Source organism: Mobula hypostoma, chromosome 7 (assembly GCF_963921235.1).
Source record: "Mobula hypostoma chromosome 7, sMobHyp1.1, whole genome shotgun sequence".
Lineage (NCBI taxonomy): Eukaryota > Metazoa > Chordata > Chondrichthyes > Myliobatiformes > Myliobatidae > Mobula > Mobula hypostoma.
In genome coordinates, this window is record NC_086103.1 from 39,569,577 (window position 1) to 39,595,381 (window position 25,805).

General features: G+C 44.0%; 1 protein-coding gene and 1 long non-coding RNA gene across 4 annotated transcripts in view; one reads left to right on the top strand and one right to left on the bottom strand.

The window, feature by feature from the left end:
- Positions 1-25,805, bottom strand: part of LOC134349252 (neuropeptide Y receptor type 5-like) — a 68,149-nt gene that overhangs the window by 21,394 nt on the left and 20,950 nt on the right. For both annotated transcript variants that reach the window (XM_063053287.1, XM_063053288.1), the window contains exons 3-4: positions 13,671-13,844; positions 79-312 (exon numbers count right to left, since the gene is read on the bottom strand). In XM_063053287.1, coding sequence (XP_062909357.1) covers positions 79-312; positions 13,671-13,844 — 408 coding nt within the window. The remainder of the gene's footprint in view (positions 1-78; positions 313-13,670; positions 13,845-25,805) is intronic.
- LOC134349253 (uncharacterized) lies at positions 1,129-13,781 on the top strand. Of its 2 annotated transcripts, none has more exons than XR_010018619.1 (3): positions 1,129-1,635; positions 2,370-2,648; positions 13,649-13,781. It is a non-coding gene; the product is annotated as an uncharacterized LOC134349253 (long non-coding RNA). The 2 variants fall into 2 exon arrangements; XR_010018620.1 differs by lacking the exon at positions 13,649-13,781 and adding an exon at positions 11,189-11,961.

The window sequence follows — 25,805 nt, forward strand, 5'->3', positions numbered from 1 at the left end:
ACCAGCGTATCTAGGCATACAGTATATTCTGCACATATGTCTACTCCTTTACCCAGTGTGTGACTTGTGCAACTTTACCTTCCGCTTTGATTTGTCTTGCTGAGCTTCTCTGTTTCTGTCCATATTTCCAGGTTGTCTCCGACCCCACAGCCTCAACCCCACGTTCCAGTACGTTACGGTGAGGATGAACAGGGGAAGCATGTAAGTGAAAAGCAGCAGGAAGAGCGTGTAGATCTTCCGGTAAGTATTGCTGGGCCAACCAGTTTCCAAACAGATCATTTCAGATTCACTTTCCACACTCAGGTACTTAGCCTGACATACAAAATGTAACACATTTTAAATCACACTTTAGATAACATTTCTTAACTTAAAACCACTTTAAATTCTGCAAGTTCTTAAATTGTTCCATGACATTTAATTATTTGCACCAATGACTCTTGAATCTGTGCAGTGAAAATTGAGGCAACCTGGCAATAGAAATGCAAATCTTGTACATATATGATCATATTTTCCACAGTCGGTGGAAAATTTGGAACAAGGTAGTCATGCATTTGTCTCCAAATACACCCCTTGTCATAAACTTCTTGAAAACCAGTGGAATGAGGATCAACGGAAGTATCGATCCTGACAAGGTCATGACCAAACAGAATTATTTTCCTGTTTTCAACATTCTAGAAGGGCTGATAGTCCTGATCTTTAATCCTCTTCTATAGGACAGAAATTAGAGACTGGGGTTTTCTGCAACCTTTACATCACCTTTTGCTCCTCAGGACTTTTGTCAGGGGCAGTGTTGGAACGATTTATAATAGGTGTAGGCCTTGAATGCCAGTGGGAGGGGAAAATGCTGACTTTTTTTTGTACAGCTGTTCAGTTTGCCTACAAACAGAGGCTTTGGGGAAGGAACAGTGGGTTTGACGTCACACCCTTCCAAAGACCGGAGTCCCCAAGGGTGTGCTGGGAACGTCAAAGACCGACATGGAAAACAGCAGGAAGAGCATGGCTCAAAGGGCCAGAAAGGCCTATTCTCAATAAATAAAACAAAGAATTGCCTTTTCAGTTCTGAGATTAGTAAGCAGCCTCAATTTTACCTGCTCTCCATATTCCAGTGGAAAGCCCCAGCAGAGCAGAACAGATTCAGGAAAATTGGTCTAACATTGATGGAAAAATTGTGCCTGCTTGAACAAACACTCATCTTGCCAGTTGAGTACAAAGTTCCAAAACATTCTCAAACAAAGCAAAACATCCTCAGCTATCCAGTGTCACAGTGAGTCATGAGCCCAGATTCAGGCTGGATTTAGCAGTCACAATATAAATGCTTCCTCTGTCTTTCAAAGGGAGACACCACGCTCACTGTAAAGTAATTGGTGCAAGGGAACTGTACATGCTGGAACACCAAAACTGAAAGAGAAAATGTTGGAAATGCTACTTGTCCTGCTGTGTGCTTGTGGCACTCTCTGTTTTACTGTCAATTAGCTATTTTTAATCTTGACAGAGACTGGAACACCTGTAAGCCTTCAATATGGTAATACTGTAATGAGCTGTAGTAATTCTTGTTCATCTTTCTCATTAAAGGGGAACTTCTTTACTCAGACGGTGGTGAGAGTGTGGAATGAGCTGCCAGCAGAAGTGGTGGATGTGAGTTTGATTTCAGCATTTAAGAGAAATATGGATAGGTGCCTGGATGGGAGGGATATGGAGGACAGGCGTGGGTCGATGGGACTAGGCAGAATAACATTTTGCGATGGACTAGATGGCCCAAAGGCCTGTTTCTGTGCTGGAGTGCCCTATGATTCTAAAGTTAAAGCCTTATTATATGTTTTCATGGCATTAAAAATTCATTTCCAGCGGTTTCCGCCTCCTCCCCTCTACATTCTCGCTCCCCGACGTTGGCCATTCTGGGGATCCATCCATTCAGAAACAAGAGTGGAAGTGTTTGTCAGGGGAAAGAATGGCTTGTCAACAGTGGAGAGGAAGTCAGTGTCTGTTTCAAGGATCACTTCAAAGAGCATTTCAGCCAGGACACGCAGCTGAAACGAGAGTTCTTGTCTCACCTCATAACACGGTGTCCAGTCCGGTTTTACTGCTCTCCCAGCCGAGAGACTGAAAAAGTTACACACCAGCCATGAAATCAGAGCAGATGGCAGGTGGCAGATGGCATCCCTGTGGTGAATGGGAAACTTGGCAAAGAGAAACGTCTTGTGTTGGTCATCATCTGGGCGAGGGTATCGTGCCAGAGAACCTCAGATGTATTCTGTGATTGCAATGGTCTTTATGAGAGATTTCTGACTCATGGAAATTACAGAGGGGTCTCCCTGTTATTTACCATAGGGACAGTCTTTGTAATAGCTCTCTTCTTTCTTTCTTCCCAGTGGCTGAAGACTTCTTCCTAAATGATTGCTTGGATTCAATCCACCAGGATTACTGGCCACGATCTTGACCAAGAGCAGCAATGCTTCCTGTCATTTCTTCAACCTTCTTCGCAGTCTTCCTCACCAAAATATTCCACCTTGCTAGTGAGTTGTACACTTGAAGAAGTAATCCACTGGATGAATGGGAAATCGTTCAGCCCATCACCCTCCAGCTCATGCTAATCCCTCTTCAGTTATTGCTCCGAATGGAGAAAGAAAATTGAGGAAGACATAGTAAAGGTGTGTATCAGTTTGGGAGCATGTGCAACTCATGCAAGTAATAGATGAAGATTCATCCACATACTTGGCTGGAGCATCTCCTGCCCCACCCATGGTAAAGTCTTAAAATTCCTCACTAGGCTCATCAGCCAGAATGTAGAACTGGAGTGGGACTAAGTCGTTCCCAACTCCAAGTGACAACCTAAGAAGACTTGCATGTGCGAGTGACTACATATAGGTTAGTAGCTTTATACTTCATATAATTCATTGTTCCTTATTATGAAGTAGAAAGAGGAAAAGACCATTTGGCATTTTACACCTTCTATGACACAAAATAAGATTATGACTGATCTTTTATTTGTATTGTTACGTACCCCGTAACTGGGTTGCCAAACAAACAGAAATGGATCACTCAGTTGGAGTCTGGATTACTAGAACTAAGAAAGTTTTATTAAAGAAACAAGCAACACAGTAATCGAAAGGATAATAAATGCAACAGTTCAGCAATGATAAACACACATGTGCACAGAATTAAGATAACAGCATCAATCAAGCTCTATCGTTGTCTAGGGGTAAATGACCAATTTCAAAGTGACACAAAGTTCAGTCCAATTTAGTTCAGTTCGCAGTAATCGTTGCCATGGCGATGGACAACATGGGGGGAGGGGGAGAGATAACGAGAACGACTGATCATTCAGAACGGCTTCCACTCACAGACCGGCGATATTGCTCACAAGCAGCTTTCGAGCGGGTCCTTTGTGATGTCACCTGAGGTCACCGACTGTGACCCCTCCTCCAGATGCGGTCGATCCTCTGCAGTGAACCCGGCACCCAAGCGAGGGTGGACACACACCGGGTTCCCGCTGATCGTACCTTTCCACCCTGTGCGTTTATGGCCTGATACTTCCCACCGACTTGTGAGAGGCACACCGCTTCCAGGGTCTTGTTACCTCGGGTGTCGTGTGTGTCGCCTTAGCGAACCTGTCCCTTTTTATCCCCCTGCTGGGGTATCGCCTGTCCATCACTTCAAACAGTTCAGGGTTCAAAGGGGGAGCCGATCTTAACAATACCCAGACCGATGGCTCCTTCATTAACACCTCCGAATGCTGCTTCATTGTGTGCCTTATCTCTCCCTCCCCTGAGGACAGGTGGCAGACCACTGCTGATGTCACTGGTGCAAGCCCAGGCCAGCAAACATCTTAATTTATGTGTATTTTCGTCACACTTCCCCCCTTTAAGGATTTTTACCAGGGTAAAAATTACAAACATGAGTACATTATTTGATACACACAAATATACATCTTTATCAGCTATTTGGCTAATACAGTGAATTTGAAGTTGTCAACACCTTGACAGACAGTCAGCCATCACATTTTCTGTTTCTTTTATATGTGTTATTAATAATCCCTTAGACTAGGCTCCAACTCAGCAAACTTCATAGTGGCCAAAAACACTGATGAATTGCGATCAATGTAACCTCTCATTTGGCTTTGTCCCGGACCACAATAACAAGGGTCGTTCCATTCCGACTTAGTTTTCTCTCGCAAGGGCTTAGTAAGAGGAGGAGGGGTAGTGACCGCAGAGTTATTGCAAAACTTCCTACAGTACCCCACCATCTCCAAGAGCTTTCTGAGGGCCCTCTTGTCTGTCGGGGTTGGGAGGTCAGCAATAGCCTGCACTGTAGCTTGCATCACTGCCAGCTGCCCCTGTGTCACCACAATTCCCAGGTAAGTGACCCTCGTGTGGCCGAATTCATTTTTTTTCAAGGTTCACTATCAAGCTGGCTTCAGACAGCCGTATTAAATTGCCAATACACACCTCTGTGTTCATCAGCCCTTTAGTGACTGAATTACTCATTATATATGGATGTTGTTTACTAGGCTGCCCTATTGTAACCACAATCACCCAACGTCCCAGTTCTTTGCATTGCCTCAGGACAATCAAACACACGTGTGCGAGTCGTTTAATTACTTCTCCTAAAGAGCCGCTTTGTTCGGGGATTAAGGGAGAGACCTTATCAGTAGACCTGGCGAAAACAATAGCCTTCTCCCATCTGATCGATCCCATACTAATCTTTTCAAAATGTTTTTTTTTCTCTTATCAGGGGGCCCCTAGCTTCATTGATTTCCACGCTAACACCGACTAGGTTTGTTAGCATATCAAAAGCCGGTGACCGTCTCAGTTCGCGTCGGTCATGATCAATAACATTCTTCCCCCTGGGCAGCCGGTAAACCTCTTTCATGATTCCACCAACTGTTTCCTCCAGCACCGCAAAATGTCCACCGGGGGGTACTTCGTGGGCCAGGTTAAAAATCTCATCCCCATAACTCTTTTGCACCAACCCCCACTCCTCATCTGCGGGCACGGTACTTGGTCTCCCTTGCTTCCTTCGCACTTTCTCCTCCGCACAATAGCCTACTAGTTCCCTTGTCAAGTCTGTGTCAGAGAGAGCTGTCTCTGCTGAAACCATCAGCCCCTCGTCTCACTCCCGCGTCTGCACAAATTCTTTCCTGGCTACTGCTACGTCTGTCCCAGCTCCCTCACTACCTCTTGTCTCACTACACTCCTTCTTTTCACTATCTACCCTCTTCTCGTACAAGGTTGGCAGAAACGTTTCAGCTAAATTTACCACCGCAGCTAAATTCACTACCACAGCCCCATGATGAACCTGTGAGTCCATGGGCAGGGCCTCAATGCTGGCAGGCTGACCTGTCAATCTCACGATTGGGAACACGATTCCCCCGGCGACGTCATTACCGAGCAAGACTTCCACGCCTTTCATCGGTAATTCGGACCTCACCCCGATCGTGACTAGTCCAGAGACCAGGTTGCTCTGTAAGTGTATCTGGTGCAAAGGGACTGACTCTGTCCCTTCCCCAACACCTTTGACCTCTACCTCCCCAGTCTGGGTCTCTGAGCTAAACTCTAATACACTCTTCAGTATTAGTGACTGACATGCTCCCACGTCTCTCCAGATCCGCACTGGAACTGGTTTTAACCCCTCCTTCACTGACACCAATCCAGCCGAGATAAACCTCTCGCGCCCTTCCTGAACTTTGGCAGACCTGTCCTTCCCTAGCGGTTCGCTTAACAGCTCGATACAGCCATTAAAAATCGCTGTCTTCCCTTTTCCCGTCTCCTTCTTTGGAGCAAAGCACCTGGACGCAAAGTGTCCAACTTTCCCGCAATTATAGCAGACGATCCCAGGAGACTTCCTACCAGACTGCTCCCGGTCTACCTTATCCTTCTCACTAGTCCCCGGCTTACTTTCTGACTTTTCTGGCGGACTCTCCCCGCCATCCTGACTACCCTTCTGGTAGCCTTTACTCGGGGCAAACTTCATTTTATGCGTTAACGCATACTCATCCGCTAACTTAGCAGTTGTGGCTAACGTGGCTGCCTCTTTCTCATCTAGGTAGGGTCTCATACCCTCAGGGACGCAACCTTTAAACTGCTCAATCAGGATCAGCTGTAGCAGTCTGTCATAATCCCCCTCTACCCCCTTTGAGGCGCACCAACGCTCACAATATGTCTGCATCTCACGGGCAAACTCTAAATACGTGCGGTCCCACTGCTTCCTCGTATTCCAGAACCTCTGCCGGTATGCCTCCGGGACCAACTCATAAATCCTGAGGATGGCCTCTTTCACCACCTCATACCTCTGGGCCTCTTCCGCGGACAAAGCTGAGTAAGCTTCCTGGGCTTTCCCTTTCAGTACACTCTGAAGTAATACAGCCCACTTATCCCTCGGCCAGTCCTCACTTATAGCCATTTTTTCGAAATGGAGGAAGTACCGATCCACGTCGGTATCGTCAAATGGGGGAACCAGCCTAACCTCCTGGGTCGCCCGGAACCCTCCACCTTGGTTCGGCACGAGCCCCTGCTCTGCCCTTAACCTTAACTTCTCCAGCTCGAATTCCCTTTCCCTCTGTTTCTCCAACTGCTCCAACTGTCTCTGTCTCTCTTTCTCTTCTCTCTCCAACTGTCTTTCTCTCTCTTTCTCTTCTCTTTCCAACTGTCTCTCTCTCTCTTGCCTTTCTACCTCTCTCTCCTGCTCTTCTCGCTGTAACTGACTGTCCCTCTCCTTCTCTTCTCGCTCCAACTGCCATACCCAGAACTCGTGCTCGAGTCTCAGTTTTTCAAGCTGCACCTGTACCGCGTCTCCAGCAGGTTTTTCAATAGACACCACCTCCAGCTCGCCTTGGGGAAACACACCTTTAGATACATAGTGCTCTACGATAGCTCTGTGTATCTCCTCTCTCCTCATTGTTGACTACCCCTTAGCAAGATTCAACCGTTTGGCCACAGCTACCAATTCCGATTTCCTGGCATCCTCTAATGCCTCCAAGGTCGGCGCCTTTATAAATTCCTCAGCCTCCATTTCTGCTGTTTGTCTTTTCTTTCTTTCGGGAATTTTGACCCAATCAATTTACTCCGTCCCAAATTTAGCGTTCAAAATCCCGGACGAGAACCTCACTTATCCCGTACTTACGTACTCACTTACGTTCCCCGTAACTGGGTTGCCAAACCAGCAGAAATGGATCACTCAGTTGGAGTCTGGATTACTAGATCTAAGAAAGTTTTATTAAAGAAACAAGCAACACAGTAATCGAAAGGATAATAAATGCAACAGTTCAGCAATGATAAGCACACATGTGCACAGAATTAAGATAACAGCATCAATCAAGCTCTATCATTGTCTAGGGGTAAATGACCAATTTCAAAGTGACACAAAGTTCAGTCCAATTTAGTTCAGTTCGCAGTAATCGTTGCCGTGGCGATGGACAACGTGGGGGAGGGGGAGAGAGAACGAGAACGACTGATCATTCAGAACGGCTTCCACTCACAGACCTGCGATATTGCTCACAAGCAGCTTTCGGGTGGGTCCTTTGTGATGTCACCTGAGGTCACCGACTGTGACCCCTCCTCCAGATGCGGTCGATCCTCTGCAGTGAACCCGGCACCCAAGCGAGGGTGGACACACACCGGGTTCCCGCTGATCGTACCTTTCCACCCTGTGCGTTTATGGCCTGGTACTTCCCACCGACTTGTGAGAGGCACACCGCTTCCAGGGTCTCGTTACCTCGGGTGTCGTGTGTGTCCTGCCTTAGCGAACCTGTCCCTTTTTATCCCCCTGCTGGGGTATCGCCTGTCCATCACTTCAAACAGTTCAGGGTTCATAGGGGGAGCCGCTCCAGACAGCTTTCTCTCCCGTCCCTTCATTACACATCTCCAGATCGCCTGTCCATCACTTCAAACAGTTCAGGGTTCAAAGGGGGAGCCGCTCCAGACAGCTCTCTCTCCCGTCCCTTCATTACACATCTCCAGATCGCCTGTCCATCACTTCAAACAGTTCAGGGTTCAAAGGGGGAGCCGATCTTGACAATACCCAGACTGATGGCTCCTTCATTAACACCTCCGAATGCTGCTTCATTGTGTGCCTTATCTCTCCCTCCCCTGAGGACAGGTGGCAGACCACTGCTGATGTCACTGGTGCAAGCCCAGGCCAGCAAACATCTTAATTTATGTGTATTCTCGTCACAGTATTAATCCCAATATGTCTTTAAATCCAAAAAAAAATCAATAAATCATTGCCACATAGTCTGAGTTACAGAGTTATGCAGCATTGAAACAGGGCCTTTGGCTCACCATGTCCGTGCCAGCTATTTTAGCCACACACTCTAATCCCCTTTGCCCATCTTAGCTCTGTGTTCTACTCTGCCTTGCCAATCAAGTACCTGAGTAAATACCTTTTTTAAAAGAAATAACAATTGTACCTCTTCTAACAGTGTGTGATCCAGATATCAACCACTCTCTGTGTTTCTTTTGTAAATTAGACTTTCCCCTCAGATCTCCCTTCAAATTCCTTTCTGTTCTCTGGTTTTTTGATATCCCTACCATTCCTAGCATAGGAAAAAGATTCTGATCATCTACTCTATCTATGCCTCCCATAATTTGATACATCTCTATCACGTCACCTGCCCCACCCCCGCCGCCTTTGCTGCAGGGAAAACAAGACCAGCCTATCCAATATCTCCCCATAACTGACTTCTTCTAGTCCAGGCTAGGTTCTGGTGAATCTTCTCTGCTGTCTTCCAGTGCAATTACATCCTTACTATCCTTGGGGACCAGATCAGCACACAAAACTGCAAGTGCATTCGAATCAGATTTCTAAAGCTACGACGTTACCTGTAACCTCCCATTTTATATTTTGTGCCTGATCTATAAAGGGAAGCATGTCATACAGCTTCTTCGCCATCCTCAAGGAATAACAGACTTGAACTACAAGGTCTGTCTGTTCATCAATGTTCGTTAGTGCCCCAGAAACAACTGTATATGTTATACTCCTATCTGACTTCCTTAAATGGATCACCTTACACTTCTTAGGATTAAATTTCACCTTCCAGTGCCCTGCTCAACTTTCTATTTGATCCAAATTCTTCTGTAAACTTAGACAAACTTCCTCAGTATCCACCACACCGCAATTCTTAATGTGAATAAGCGCAATCACTGATACTTTACAGCCGCCTTTGAGTAGAAAATTCCAAGGATTTGCCTCCCTCTGAAAGAAGAAATCTCTTCTTATCTCATTCCTGACTGGCTAGTCCCATCCGACCCCTGGTTCCCAACACTAGGGATTTATCACACCTTAGTCCCATTAATTCATCCGGTACTAATTTTTCTCTATAATGCTAATTTTTGTGAGCTCCTAATTCGCACAAGACTTGTTCTCTATTATGTCTAGGAAGTATTCAATGTGGTCTTTTGCAGAGACAGATCTAGGATGTTTGTTTGTTTTTCCTGCCATTTCCTTATCTGCCAGTGCAACTTTTGTCTCGGTCTGCAAAGGATCCACATTAACCTTTGTGTATCTTTTATTTTACCCTTACCTATCAAAACTTTAACAGTTGTCATTGTTTCTCACTATATTATACTTGTATTCTGTATTTCCTTTCCTTTTCAGTTACTTGATATTCCTTTGGTGCAATCTGAAACATTCTCATCTTCAGCTGACTGGTCTTTTTGACATCATCTTTTCTTTTGATCTCATATGACCTTTTAAGCCCTTGCTAACCAAGGCTGCCTGCAAGAGAACCACAACCTCGTCACGGTTTGGAGGCTTGCGTGCATTAATGACCCAGACAGCCATATTGGCTGGAGTCAGGGCTTTAGGCTTTGGTTCTTTCTAGGGTCACCCATGCCAAACAGGGCAAAGGGTAGAGGCCAGACTAAGAGCGGTCCACTGGTCTTCCAGGATTGGGGGTTCAGCTCAGGGATAATGACCCTGACTGGTAAAACAAAATCATTGCAGAAGCAGCAATGAAGAATCCTTCTACATCTGAGTGTGACGGTATTCCTGAGTCTCCAGTCAGGACTTGAATAACTGAGAGGAAGTTACTGACATGATGAAAGAAGCCCTGAACACCACCAGAGATGGAGGACCTTCATTACTGCCTGAATGCCAATAGCATAACAGAGAGTAAGACACCAAGGCTGGGCCATTTTTCATGTTGGGCTTTTGTGATTCAAAGAAATATTTATTAACTGTAAACTCTCTGTTAATTCTTTAAATGTTATCTATTGCGCACCTACTGTAAAATATTGTAGTTTTCTGAATGACCTCATTTCATACCTCAGTAATATGTTTAAACTTAAAACCACTGTTTCAGCTTAAATGTATCAGAAAGTTATATAGTTCATATGTATCAAAATGGAAACGAGTCTCTCAGCCATCACTACCTTTATTGACTCATAGCTCCAACGACCCAGGGTCAATTCTGCCCTCCCTCTTCCCCCGGTCCTGTCTGTGTGGAGTTTTGCACCTTCTCTCTGCAAACATGTGGGCTTCCTCTGGTTTGGGCTGTAGGTTAACTGGCCAGTGTAGATAGGCAATAGATTCTAGGGCGAATTTATGGGAATGTGGGGAGAATAAAATAAAGAACGAGAGGTTATGAGGGGAAGTCAGGAGAATGGGGTTGAGTGGGATAATAAATCAGCCATTATGGAATGGTAGAGCAGACTCGACAGGCCGAATAGCCTAATTCTGCTCCTATGTCTTGTGCTGGAAAAGGATTTGGTGTAAATGTGCATTTGTTACTCAGCAAGGACTCAGTGGGCTGGTGGATTTCCTTCCATTCTGTTTAACTCTATAGCATTTATTAACTTCAGTGTCAATGACCTCAGACTACAAACTGGGCAGATGACTGCAGCTGTTTCAATAGTATGTTCTTTTTTCTCTTTGAAACATTTCCCGACTTATAGTCAGATGTATTTCCTTTGAGAGATATCAGTCAATCACATCTGAAGTTTGTGCCTGGAATTTGACATTTAGAGGATTAGTGAAAGGCTTGAAGATATAAAGCCATCCTCTCCTCCAATATTAGTTTGTCCTTCTGCTTTCAAATATTAAATGTTTCAAGTTCTGTGTCTTTGGAGCCACTATGACATGCCAAGTTTCCTGGTCTGTGTGTTATGTGAGTGTGAACTGTATTGCCTTAAAAGGGCTAAATTTAACGTTTGAATCGTAATTTACATACTGCTCAAATTGTTTGTTCTTGCAGATCCAATATTCACAGATCAGTCCTTCATACTGATTGGTTTTCTCTTCAAGCGTTTCATTCTGAATTTAGTCACTGAATCTGACATCCTTCAGAGAATAATTTCCCGATCGCAAGTCGTTGCCAAAAACAAAAGGTTTCCAGTTCTTCTGCCAATTGTTTCAATCTGAGTCTTCGGTTCCAACTCTTCTCTCTACTGAAAGCATTTTTCTTTATTTACTCCAGCAAAACTGAAGATCTGAACGCCTGTATTAAATCCTCTCTTAAACTTCACACTCTACAAAGAGCAATCTCTTGTCCTCGACATAAATAAATTTTCCTATCTGTTCCGACTCGCCAAAGCCCTGAAATCTGATGCTGATTCCTGAACACGATATTTCTGATTTGGCCCAGTAGCGTGGTCCAAAATCTACTGGATTTTATACCTATGACTTAATTAATAAAGTTGCGTATTTCAATCTTTTTAACAGCCTTTTGTCCTGCTTTTCTTCAATGATTTATGTCTGTAAACACTCAGATCTCCTTGCTCCCAACCCCCTTTTAATATTTTATTTATTTTGTCTCTTTTTTCCACCAAACAATATTATTCCAGCCTTTAAATGTAATTCTTCCACTCTGCTGTGTTCTGCAAGGGCCATTACTTTTGTTTGTTAGATTAGATTACGTTATTAATTTATTGTCATGTACACCAGAGTGTAATGAAATCCCTTGTTCTCTTGAGCTGACAGAGTGAACACGAAACATGTTAATAATAAATACGATAAATGCAATAATGCACAAGGCAGCAGAATAGTGCAAAGACTGTAGTGTAGCCTGAATGAGTGCAAAAAAAAACTCAAAGTGACAATAACAGAATAATTGAGAGAAGTGGAATTAAGGGAATGAGGCAACACCACCAAAAAGTGGGTGTGAAGGAGGTGGTTGGTTCAGCAGTGTGATAGCAGTGTAGGGTGGGTGGGGAGCGAAGCTTTTCTTTAATCTGTGTGGTCTGCATGGAGGTGATGGGCTAAATAGCCTGTTTCCACATGACTCTAATCACATTGTCCTGTAGGCTGAGTGAGCGAAGGTGACAGGGATGTTGCCGTCAGGCGCCTGTCAGGATGGTAAAATTAGGCTGCAGGCAATCTCCAGAGAAGTGGAATTAAAAATTGATTTAAGAATTGAAAATTAATTTACTTTAATTGTTCTCTTTTGGATTTACAGTTGACCTGATTTTTTAAGACGTTGTCAGGTTTAGTCCCTGGATTTTAAACTCTGAATCTTAGTCATGCTTTTGCCCACGTGTGCGGGGGGGGAGGGGGGTCATGTAGACTGCCGGATGTGTATAGTGGGGTGGGGGTTTGGTAATACTAATCCTTCTTTACCCCATTAAAATGGGGGCTGAAGAGCCATCTTGCTGGCCAAGCACAGAGGGCAACATCACCACCCCAGCCCAATCATTCTGCGCCTTGAAGCTAGTTCTCCTAGCTTAGGTTTTTAAAGAACAATTCAAAACACTGTCTCCCCTTAACATTTTCCCTCAGAATGCATTAGTCTCTTAAGGCCAATTATTGCCCATTACACCTTGCCTGAAATCAGCAAACTCATCACAGACTGGAGCTCCAACATTCAAATGTTCGGTCACCAGCATGTTTGGATAAGCTAGGAAAGAGCTTTCAGATTGCAAATTGACTTAGCAAATGTTGACATGCTTTGTTGACAAAGTTTGTTGACAAGCTGTTTGATTTACTATTAGTAAATCGCCATGGCAACATTTCAGTAATGACTATACAGCTAGTACACCATTCTTTTAAAATTTTGCTCACAAATAGCACTATTGTAAATATAGCTTATGAAAAATGCAAATGCTTGTGCTGAAATTCCTTGGGATTTCCAGCGGGATTCTCCTACCTGGGATTTCCAGCAACATCCTCCTATCTGGGATTTTCAGGGTTCAAGGTTCATTTTATTGTCAAAAGTATGCAAGTACAATATAACTCTATTTGTCTTCTCCAGATAGCCACAAAATACATATGAAAAAGTAAAAGAAACAAAACTCACAGACCCCAGAATCCCTGACCCCTCCCTGCAGAAAAAAACAGCATCAGTAACAATCCCTGACTCCCTCCCTGCAGAAAAAATACAGTGATAATAACAATCCTCGACCCCCTCCCTGCAGAAAAAAAGTGTCAATAACAATCCCTGACTCCCTCCCTGCAGAAAAAGGTGTCAGTAACAATACCTGACCCCCTCCCTGCAGAAAAAACGGCGTTAATAACAATCCCCGACACCCTCCCTGCAGAAAAAAAGCGTCAATAACAATCCCCAACCCCCTCTTCCACAGAAAAAAACAGCAACCCGACCCCTTCCCCCTCAGAAAAAAAACTACAGCAATACAACCCCTGACCCCCAGTCCACTTCAGGGCTCCTCTATTAAAGAATCTTAAGGATAACTTTTGAAATGCAACCTTTTTTCGAAATTAGGATTCAGTACTTCCGCACTTACCCTGGATACAAGTAACTGCACAGATGCAATGCTGAAAGAGACCATCCAGATCACAGCAATTAATATCTTACTTCGGGAGCGACCCATGCGAGACTTCAGCGGATGGCAAACAGCGTAATAACGGTCTACACCAATGGTCATGAGGGTGTAGATACTGACAGACACGGAGAGAATCTGGGCAAAAGAATGGGCAGGCTAAAGCCAATCACATTAAAGTTGCAAGCGAAGAATTTATTAACAATGTAAAGGATCAATATTATAAAATAAATTTTGCAATAACAATTTGCACCAGTATATTAACTCTGACAGTCTAAAGTATTCCAAATAACCTCACGGAATTGTCCCTCAAATGGAATTTGACAGCAAGCCCTTGAAGGTAATGGTCAAAAAGTTGGTCAAGTATGTTAGTTCTTAAGGAGAATGTTAAGGGAGGAAAGAGAGCCCAGAGGTTCAGGAATATAATTATTGTTATTGACAGCTAAAGTCACATTGACTAATAGTGGAGCTTCGGTCAATAGGATAGCATGAGGACATGCGGATATCAATGAATTAGAATCAGGTTTATTATCACTGACATACAGTGTGCCCTGAGTGTCGAGAGAGTGGTATTTTATTATATTGCATCATTTTTCTGGCATTATAACTCTTCTTGGCCATTAATGACAAAAAACTGTGAGTGTTGTAAAAAGAGGCACCATCCTCATAACCAGTTCATGCTATGTTAAGTGAGACATTATGTTGAGCCTCTCCTTGCAAAATGTACATAATATGCCTTGGATTCCCATTGGAACAAGGACTGGCACATAGGATTGGATACTAATTCAGAGGCAGGAAGACAAACATATGAGTTTCTCTGAAGTCCCAATGAATTTAATGACAGGATCTGACTAGAACTTTGTCTCCTATTTTATAGCCACAGCAGCGAGTGTTAAACTGTGAATGCTCAGGGAGATGAAACTCCAAAAGTTAAAAGCCAAAAATTAAAGGCCAAATGTGGTTCAGAGCCCAAAGAAATTTAGAGACCAAGTACAAGTTAAGAAGTCTAGGGAAGGGAGCAGAGTTAGCGACTGAGATCAGAAGGGGCAGAAGTTTGCCTAACAAAAAGATTTGTCCATTGTCAAAGGATGGAAGCTCATTGAAGAAAGTAAGCTGAACCCAGGAGCCCTTACCTCTATTGTGTTTCATAAGGTCTTGAAAGCTCTGCTAGCTGAGACTAACACCACAATAGTTGTTAAGAATGAGCTGCCTAGACTCATTCATCTTCATCATCATTATGTGCCGTATCGTATGACTTATCGTACAATGTTGATCATGGTCTTTTGACGATGATTGTTCTTGGCGAATTTTTCTATAGAAGTGGTTTGCCATTACCACCTTCTGGGCAGTGTCTTTACAAGACGGGTGGCCCCAGTCATTATCAATATTCTTCAGACATTGTCTGTCTGGCATCAGTGGTCGCATAACCAGGACTTGTGATGTACACCAGCTGTTCATATGACCACCCACCTCCTGCTCCCATGGCTTCACTGATTAGGGGGCCAAGCAGGTGCTACACCTTGCCCAAGGGTGGCCTGTAGACCAGTGGAGGGAAGGAGTGCCTTACATCTCATTTGGTAGAGATGTATCTCCACCCTACCTCTCAATATAATGTTTTATAATATTTAAATTCCCTCAAGAGTAATTTGGTTATTTGTCCATTCTGTTAACTCTGTTAAAGTGCAAACTACAGAATTCAACAGAATATACTACAATATAGCAAAGCAAAACTGGTTTGGGGCCTACCAGTACTTTTCTAAAGTCTTTTTTATTTCACTGCTGATCTTGCGGCCTTAAAAACTGACCCCCAAACCAACATTTTCTTCCCTAGTTTTCCACAGTTCAAAGCATCCCACCCACTCTGTGTTTCAGTCTCTTTCTAAATTATACTTAAATTCAACTAGAATTCAGAAATAGACCTCCTAACAGCTAAACTCATGGAACTCTTAATGCTTATCTCAAACAAATTCTGCTTAGAATATATTAAAAAAAACACCAAAAAGTAACTGGTATTTCTGTTAGATAGATGCTTAGTTTCCATCCACATTCCTTTTCCTGATCATTAAAATTGTATCACTATACTCTGTGGACACAGCATTCACATAAAACTTATCTGTCTTATCCTGTAGAGTATTGAGCACCATGCTGTTATAGGGAGAGTTATAAATCCAATGAAAAGATTGAATTATTAACTCATCTAAGAGGCTCCTTTGCTCTAAAATGATGAGTTTGTATTTCATGTTTAGGAAGGTTTAATAATTCATTTCTATTGTTCAGCACACCGTTAAAAGGAGAACATGAGATAATTATGAGAAGAAAGCAATGAGGATTTTTTTGAGAAGTATTTCTGGATAACTTTTGGTTAGCATTTACAATTCACAACTACATAGCTGATAATATGAGGCTTATCAGATGAGGGGTGTTTGATGGCTCTGTTCCTGTTCTCACTGTAATTCAGAAGAGTGACGGGGGACCTCATTGAAATTTATCAAATATTGAAAGGCCTCAACGGAGTGGATGTGGAGAGGATGTTTCCCATGATGGGGGAGTCTAAGACCAGAGAACACAGCCTCAGAATAGCAGGATGTCCATTTAGAACGGAGATGAGGAGGAATTTCTTTAGCTAGAAGGTGGTGAATCTGTGGAATTCATTGCCACAGGCAGCTGTGGGGGCCATGTTAATGGGTATATTTAAGGCAGACGTTGATAGATTCTTGATTAGACAGGACATAAAGGGATACGGGGAGAAGGCCGGAGATTGGGGCTGAGACGAAAATTGGATCAGCCATGATGAAACCGTGAAGCAGACTCAATGGGTCATGTGGTCTAATCTGCTCCTATGTCTTATGGTCTAATATCGGCAATAATTTTACAAAGCTCTTAAAAGGGATGCATGCTAAAAATTCTCTGATAATGCAAAGATAATGATAGATACTCAGGGGAATATTACTGAGACTTCAAGAAACAACAGTAACAATATTTACAAGTGGGCCTAAAGAGAATGAAGTAACATTGTGAAGAAAACTGAACAAGGGTTAGCACTTTTAATGCTAACAATGTGATACACAATAAAAGGAAAATAACAAGAAAAATATATAGGGCAGAGAAGATGACAAGAGGTAGGGTTTTCAAAAAGCTGATCAGAATGAGTTGTGTGACAATGGCATAGTTTCCCTAAGTTTGCCCCCAACACCACTTCTCATTGTGCGAGACGGAGCCAATTTTTCACGTTTTCTGTTGGAGCCAGATAGCTCAGCATCTCAGTGGTCCTGTTGCACCGGGAAACCTCAGCAGAGCCAAGGATCAGGGCTCACTCATCTGATGGGAAAGCCGGAAGATCCCTTGTTCCCAGGGACACGGTGAGGAATTGCACAGAGCTGGAAAAGGCTGCCGAGGGTTATACTCCATCATGGGTACCAGCCTCCCACTGTCGGGGACATCTTCAAAAGGCAATCCACCAGAACGCGACATCCATCGTTAAGGACCCTCACCACCCAGGACACGTCCTCTTCTCATTACTATCATCAGTAGGGAGGTACAGGAGCCCGAGGGCCCACACACAGCCGTTTTGGAAAGCTTCTTTTCCTCCACCATCAGAATTTTGTATGTTCTATTCATTATTTGCTCTCCTTTTACACTGTTTGTTTATTGATTTATTTATTTTTCTGTTCCTTAGCGTAAACTATGGTAATTTTTTTATGTCGTGCACTGTCCTGCTGTCGCAAAACAGCAAACTTCACAGCATACATGAATGATAACAAACCTGGTTCTGGTTCTGATTTGACAAGTGGGCAGCTGAATGAACAGTTAGGCTAACCTCCAGCAACAACAGTCACTGTCGATGGGGTGTTCTGGCTGTCGTGTGTCAATGAGGCTGGAAATGCCAATGGCCTTGCTGAAATTAATAGGCTGTGTGAGAGAATCAGGATGTTGGATGAAAAGTAAGAAAATGAAATCTTTCTCTTCACCACTGCTGACCGATCCACAATGGTCAAAGTAATTTTATTTTCAAAGTGCATACATGTCACCATATACAACCCTGAGATTCGTTTTCTTGCCGGCAAATACATCCAATAATTATAATAGAATCAATAAAAGATCACACCCAACCGAGAGGACAGCCTGTGTGCAAAAAAGACAAGATACTGTGCAAATGGAAAACAAGAGAAGAAATAAATAATAAGTCAAATAAATAAGCAATAAGTACTGAGGACCTAAGATGGGGAATCCCTGACAGTGAGTCCATGGGTTGTGGGAACAGTTCACTGATGGGGTGAGTGAGTTTGAGTGAAGTTATCCCCTTTGGTTCAAAAGCCTGATGGTTGAAGGGTAATAACTGTTCCTGAACCTGGTGGTGTGAGTTCTGAGGCTCCTGTAGCTTTTTCCTGATGGCAGCAGCGAGAACAAAGCAGGGCCTGGGTGGTGACTGTCCCCGGTGATGGGTGCTGCTTTCCTGTGATGCTCTGTGTGGATGCGCTCAATGGTGGGGAGGGCTTTACCCATGATAGATTGGGCCATATCCATTATTTATTGTGGGATTTTCCATTCAAGGGCATTGGTGTTTCCGTGCCAGACTGAGATGCAGCCAGTCAGTATCCTCTCCACTATAGAAGTCTATAGAAGTTTGTCATCATTTTAGACACTTTCACACACAGTTCAAGAATGTCATCACAAATGTTTCACCCGCTCTCCTCTTCATGTGGTCCGTCTTTGGTTTGCTCCTCCATTTCTGACCTCTGCCTTCAACTCGGGGAACAGATTAACCACTTCTCGCCATCCAAGGACTGAACAATCCTTTTACGTGAAACAGCAATTCGCTACACTTCATCCAATCTAATGTGCATTTGGTGCTCATAAAGTGACCTCCACGACATTGGAGAGACCAAACACAGACTAGTGATTGATTTGTGGGGCAATTGCATTGCCAACCCTGAGCTTCCTGATGTTTGCCACATGGAATCTCCATCCCAGTCCCACTCTGACCCATCCAGCTGTGGGCTGCTGCACTGTTATAACAAGTGTGAGGAACAGCATCTCATCTTCAATTTGGGCAAATTCCAGCTTATCGCAATTGATACTGTATTTAACAGCTCACTTCATTGTTTTGTATTAGAATGGACCAGTTCTGTTGTAGGTTATCCATCAGTTACATTAGGTCAATCTTATCTCTCCATTAACTTGGCCTGATCTACTGGGCATTTCCTACAGCTCTCTGCATTTCGCAGTTTTCACATTCCTTTGCGTTTTTTCTCTCTAATTCACCACATCTCACAGATTTTATTTTGATGTTTTCTCCCTGTCTTATTAATCACTCTGATTAATCTTCCAACCAGGTTACTTCATTAACAGTTTATCTTCATGGCACCTCTGTCTTCACTCTTTCAGAGACATTTCCTTTGTCCTTTCCTTCCCATCCACACTATTTTTGTAACTTAAAACTAGTTCTGTTCCCTCCAGCTTTTCAACCTGAAATGTTAACCTTGTTTCTATTTTAACAGATGCTGTCTGATCTGCTCTGTATTCCCAACAGTTTATTTCTGGTTTCTAGAACCAGCAGTTTTGTTTTCACTTGACTATACACGGTGGGACAACAATTTATTGAGAGCCAGTTGCTGCAGATTCTGCCTGAAATAATTAACCCATGACAGTCCTTTACTCACTTTGCATTGGTGGTGTGTGTGAAGAGAGGGAGGTTTGTCTCGGGTATAGGTTGCCAGCACTGCAGGGCAGAGGAGCTCAAGTTTGAGTAGATGGTTGGAGAGAAGGGAAGTTGGTGACTTCAGGCAGGGGAGCCCAAGTTCAGGTAGATGGTTGGGTATTAGTGAGGAGAAGGGAAGTGGGTGATGTCAGCCTCTTGAGGCTTGCTGCAAGTCAATCAGCCATTGGAGAGTGGTCAGGTACACAATCAGATTGATGGGCAAGGAATTGGAGATCTGGGGATTGTTTGGGGGAAGTAAGTATGTAACCTATAGGTAGGACCTAAACTCTTCTTGTTATGGAACACATAAGTGAGTTTGCTTCCTTCTCTGTCGCCCTCATTACAAACCCAATGTAATCAATAGTGCAGCAGTGACATTAAGACCACAAGACATCAGAGCAGACTTAGGCCATTTGGCTCATTGACTCTGCTCCACCATTCGATCATGGCTGATTTATTTCCCCTCTCAACCCTATTCTCCTGCCTTCTCCCCGTAACCTTTGACTCCCTTACTAATCAAAAACTATCCACCTCCGCTTTAAATATAGCCAATGAGTGGCCTCCACAACAGTCTGTGGCAGTGAATTAAGCAGGGACTGCATACAGATTCATGCTGTTAATAAGTGTACAGGCCTTAGAGAAGTCTTTCGCGAGGAACACCCTTTTGCTTATTTATTTTTCAGGATGTAGTTATCACCACCAATTATTGCTCATTTTGGATCGGGGCAAGAAGAGTGGCGTTAGAGCTAAATTCTGAAGGAAGGCAGTTTTTTAAAAAACTTCTTTGAGTACAAGAAGGACGAGACCGCGCGGGCGCGTGACGTAGACAGGACAGCACGGAGAGTTTAAAAAGGAGGCCGCCCTATACAGTGGGTAGTGGTCGGAGCGGGCAGTGGAGTGAGTGGCAGCAGAGTGTAGGGCTTTGGCTCAACAGGCTTAGGCGGTAATGGGAAGAGGTGTGAGCGAGGCACCAACTCTTTTTTTACCCCTTGGCGAATCGGCCTGGACAGCCAGAGGAACAATAGGGCTCACACAACTAATGGTATGAGCTAACAGTTTAAAAAGTTTGTGTGTTTGGCAAGGTAAGTGGGTGAGTAGACTTATTTATCCTTGTTTCATTCCTGTAGAACTTGGTAGAATGCCTGCAGCGTTAATGCTTTGTTCAGGGTGTCAGATGTGGGAATCCTGGGAGACCTCCAGCCTCCCTGATGGCCACATCTGCGCCAGGTGCACCGAGATGCAGCTCCTCAGAGACCGTGTTAGGGATCTGGAGCTTCAGCTCGATGACCTGCTGCTTATTAGGGAAAGTGAAGAGGTGTTAGACAGGAGCTACAGGGAGGCAGTCATCCCTAGGCTACAGGGTTCAGAAAACTGGGTGACTATCAGGAGAGAGAAGGAAAATGCCCGGATAGTGGAGAGCACCCCTGTGGCTGCCCCCCTCAGCAACAAGTATCTTGTTTTGGATGCTGTTGAGGGGGATGACCTGACAGGGGATGACCACTGTGACCGGGTCTCTGGCACTGAGCCTGGCGCTGTTGTGCAGAAGGGAAGGAGGGAGAAGAAGAATTGTGTAATGAACCAGAAATGATAGAGAGATTAAGGTGAAGGAACCCTTAGGAGGCAGTGATCATAACATGATTGAGTACACTGTGAAGAGGTGGTCATAGGGGATTCTATAGTCAGGGGAACAGTCAGGAGATTTTGTGAGCCTTACAGAGATACCCGCATGGTGTGTTGCCTCCCAGGTGCTAGGGTACAGGATGTCTCGGATCGGGTCCAGAATATTCTGAAGGGAGAGGGCGAGCAGCCAGCTGTCTTGGTACATGTTGGTACCAATGACATAGACAGGAAAAGGGAGGAGGTCCTGAAGAGAGATTTCCAGGAGTTAGGAAGGAAGCTGAGAAGCAGGACCTCCAGGGTAGTAATCTCAGGATTGCTACCTGTGCCACGTGCTAGAGAGGGCAAGAATAGTAGGATCAGGCAGATGAATGTGTGGCTGAGAGACTGGTGCAGGGGGCAGGGCTTCAGATTCTTGGATCATTGGGATCTCTTCTGGGGGAAGTATGACCTGTTCAAAAAGGATGGGTTACACTTGAACCCGAAGGGGAACAATATCCTGGCGGGAAGGTTTAACAGAGCTGTAGGGAGGATTTAAACTAATTTAGCAGGGGGATGGGAACTGGAATGATAGAGCGGAGGAGGGGGAAAGCAGAAATAAATGTCACATAGTGAGCAGTAAAGGTGTCAGGAAGGACAGGCAGGGGATGAGGGAAATTTGCAGCCATTGGGATGAGTTGCAGTGCAATCAAAGCAAAAAGTACCAAATACTGGACTTAAGGTGTTATACTTAAATGCACGCAGCATGAGGAATAAGGTGGATGATCTTGTCGTACAGCTACAGATTGGCAGTTATGATATTGTGGCCATCACTGAGACCTGTCTAAAGGATGCATGTCTCTGGGAGCTGAACATCCAAGGATACACGGTGTATCGGAAGGATAGGAAGGTAGGCAGAGGGGGTGGCGTGGCTTTATTGGTAAGAAATGATAATAAATCATTAGAAAGAAGTGATATAGGATCGGAAGGTGCAGAATCTTTATGGGTTGAACTAAGACATCGCAGGGGTAAAAGGACCCTGATGGCAGTTATATACAGACCTCCGAACAGCTGCAGTGATATGGACTACAAATTACAACAGGAAATAGAAAAGGCTTGTCAGAAGGGCAGTATTATGATAATTGTGGGGGATTTTAAGATGCGAGTGGATTGGGAAAATTTGTAGAGAGAGTTTGTAGAATGTCTACGAGATGGCTTTTTAGAACAGCTTGTTGTTGAGCCCACTAGGGGATCAGCTGTACTGGTTTGAGTATTGTGTAATGAACCAGAGATGATTAGGGAGATTAAGGTGAAGGAACCCTTAGGAGGCAGTGATCATAACATGATTGAGTTCACTGTGAAATTTGAAAATGAGAAGTCGAAATCCGATGTGTTGGTATTTCAGTGGAGTAAAGGAAATTACAGTGGCATGAGAGAGGAACTGACCAATGTTGACTGGAAAGGGACACTAGCGGGAAGGACGGCGGAACAGCAGTGGCTGGAGTTTATGCGAGAAGTGAGGAAGGTGCAAGATAAGTATATTCCAAAAAAGAAGAAATTTTCAAGTGGGAAAAGGATGCAACCGTGTCTGACAAGAAAAGTCAAAGCCAAAGTTAAAGGAAAGGAGAGGGTATACAAGGAAGCAAAAATTAGTGGGAAGACAGAGGATTGGGAAGTTTTTAAAACCTTACAAAAGGAAACTAAGAAGGTCATTAAGAGGGAAAAGATTAACTATGAAAGGAAGCTAGCAAATAATATCAAAGACGATACTAAAAGCTTTTTCAAGTCTATAAAGAGTAAAAGACAGGTGAGAGTAGATATAGGACCGATAGAAAATGATGCTGGAGAAATTGTAATGGGAGATAAGGAGATGGCGGAGAAACTGAACGAGTATTTTGCATCAGTCTTCACTGAGGAAGACATCAGCAGGATACCGGACACTCAAGGGTAGCAGGGAAGAGAAATGTGCGCAGTCACAATTACGACAGGGAAAGTACTCAGGAAGCTGAACAGCCTAAAGGTAGATAAATCTCCCGGACCAGATGGAATGCACCCGCGTGTTCTGAAGGAAGTAGCTGTGGAGATTGCGGAGGCATTAGCGATGATCTTTCAAAAGTCGATAGATTCTGGCATGGTTCCGGAGGACTGGAAGATTGCAAATGTCACTCCGCTATTTAAGAAGGGGGCAAGGAAGCAAAAAGGAAATTATAGACCTGTTAGCTTGACATCGGTGGTTGGGAAGTTATTGGAGTCGATTGTCAAGGATGAGGTTACAGAGTACCTGGAGGCATGTGACAAGATAGGCAGAACTCAGCATCGATTCCTTAAAGGAAAATCCTGCCTGACAAACCTATTACAATTTTTTGAGGAAATTACCAGTAGGCTAGACAAGGGAGATGCAGTGGATGTTGTATATTTGGATTTTCAGAAGGCCTTTGACAAGGTGCCACACATGAGGCTACTTAACAAGATAAGAGCCTATGGAATTACGGGAAAGTTACATTCGTGGATAGAGCGTTGGCTGATTGGCAGGAAACAGAGAGTGGGAATAAAGGGATCCTATTCTGGTTGGCTGCCGGTTACCAGTGGTGTTCCACAGGGATCAGGGTTGGGGCCACTTCTTTTTACATTGTACATCAACGATTTGGATTATGGAATAGATGGCTTTGTGGCTAAGTTTGCTGACGATACGAAGATAGGTGGAGGGGCCGGTAGTGCTGAGGAAACGGAGAGTCTGCAGAGAGACTTGGATAGATTGGAAGAATGGGCAAAGAAGTGGCAAATGAAACACAATGTTGGAAAGTGTATGGTTATGCACTTTGGCAGAAAAAATAAACGGGCAGACTATTATTTAAATGGGAAAAGAATTCAAAGTTCTGAGATGCAACGGGACTTGGGAGTCCTCGTACAGGATTCCCTTAAGGTTAACTTCCAGGTTGAGTCGGTGATGAAGAAGGCGAATGAAATGTTGGCATTCATCTCTAAAGGAATAGAGTATAGGAGCAGGGATGTGATGTTGAGGCTCTATAAGGCACTGGTGAGACCTCACTTGGAGTACTGTGGGCAGTTTTGGTCTCCTTATTTAAGAAAGGATGTGCTGATCTTGGAGAGAGTACAGAGAAGATTCACTAGAATGATTCTGGGCATGAGAGGGTTAACATATGAGGAACGTTTGTCCGCTCTTGGACTGTATTCCTTGGAGTTTAGAAGAATGAGGGGAGACCTCATAGAAACATTTTGAATGTTGAAAGGCATGGACAGAGTGGACGTGGCAAAGTTGTTTCCCATGACGGGGGAGTCTAGTACGAGAGGGCATGACTTAAGATTGAAGGGCGCCCATTCAGAACAGAAATGCAAAGAAATTTTTTTAGTCAGAGGGTGGTGAATCTATGGAATTTGTTGCCACAGGCGGCAGTGGAGGCCAAGTCATTGGGTGTGTTTAAGGCAGAGATTGGTAGGTATCTGAGTAGCCAGGGCATCAAAGGTTATGGTGAGAAGGTGGGGGAGTGGGACTAAATGGGAGAATGGATCAGCTCATGATAAAATGGCAGAGAAGACTCGATGGGCCGAATGGCCGGCTTCTGCTTCTTTGTCCTATGGTCTTATGGAATGGGTTGGTGAGAAATTCTGGAGCCCGCAGTTCAGTAGAATCTAAATTCAGTTATTATTGCAGGGATTGGTTTGACAGAGTTACTGAGCTTTGCAGAATCTGGAAAAAGGATTAATTTCAACAGAATTGCAACTATTAATCTGTGTTCACTGTGGGAAGTCAATGAACTAGACAGTAGATTAGCATTCAGTCACGGATCTAGAGGTCTTTATCTTTCATTAAGCAGATGCTACTGATGTCTGAAAAAGCATTCTAACCATGTTCTTTTTCTACCTAGAGAATGTTATTCTGTCTCATCCAGAAACATAAGGTCTTAAGTTCAGCTGAGCTGTTCTTACTTGTCAGGCATTTGCCAGTCTGATGAGCAGCCAATATTGTACTCAGGAGGCACAGACATCCAGCAGTGTAAAAGTCTAGGAACATAAATATAGTTTGGGTCCACAAGACTTTTGCAGAGAGCTGTAGTAATTTTATGTATTGCACTCTACTGCTGTTGGAGAAAAAAACAAATTTCATGACACATGTGAGTGATGATAAACCTAATTCTGATATGGGTCTCTATTGTGGACTGAGAGTGGGAAGGGAACAGGGAGAGGGGAATCATGGTTGGGGAGAGAGGAAGGAGTGGGAAGGACCAGAGAGACATTCTGTAATGATCAATAAACCAATTGTTTGCAATCAAATGACCTTGCCTGGTGCCTCAGGGATGGGTGTGCATGCTGCCATACCATGTCAGCCCTTGCCCCTGGGACTCCTTCTCTGCCACCTGTCACACATCCTTTTCACGGTGCCCCACTTTCACCATTCCTAATATACTGTGCTCCCACCAGATTATCAAACTCGCTCTCCTCTCCACATTGACAAGCTATATATATGTGCCTAAGACTTTTGCATGGTTCTGTATTGTTCATTGAGTGCGTGTAGCTTATTGTATTGGAAAGACATACCTATTTCAGACTTTATAACAAGTCAGTGGCCTTTCCCTTCTCAAGGACCCCACTGCAAGTCTGGTTAGATCTGAAGCAACTGCTGACTACACTTTGTAAAACTAGTCCGAGCGATCTGCAAAATAAATTTTTGAAGCAAAGTATTTTAATCCACACTTACTGTATGAGGGCTGACTTGTCTCCCCAGCAACCATTCTTTCTAATCCCTGCTAGCTCAGCTCCTCCTCTGTCTCCCTCTTATTTCTCAT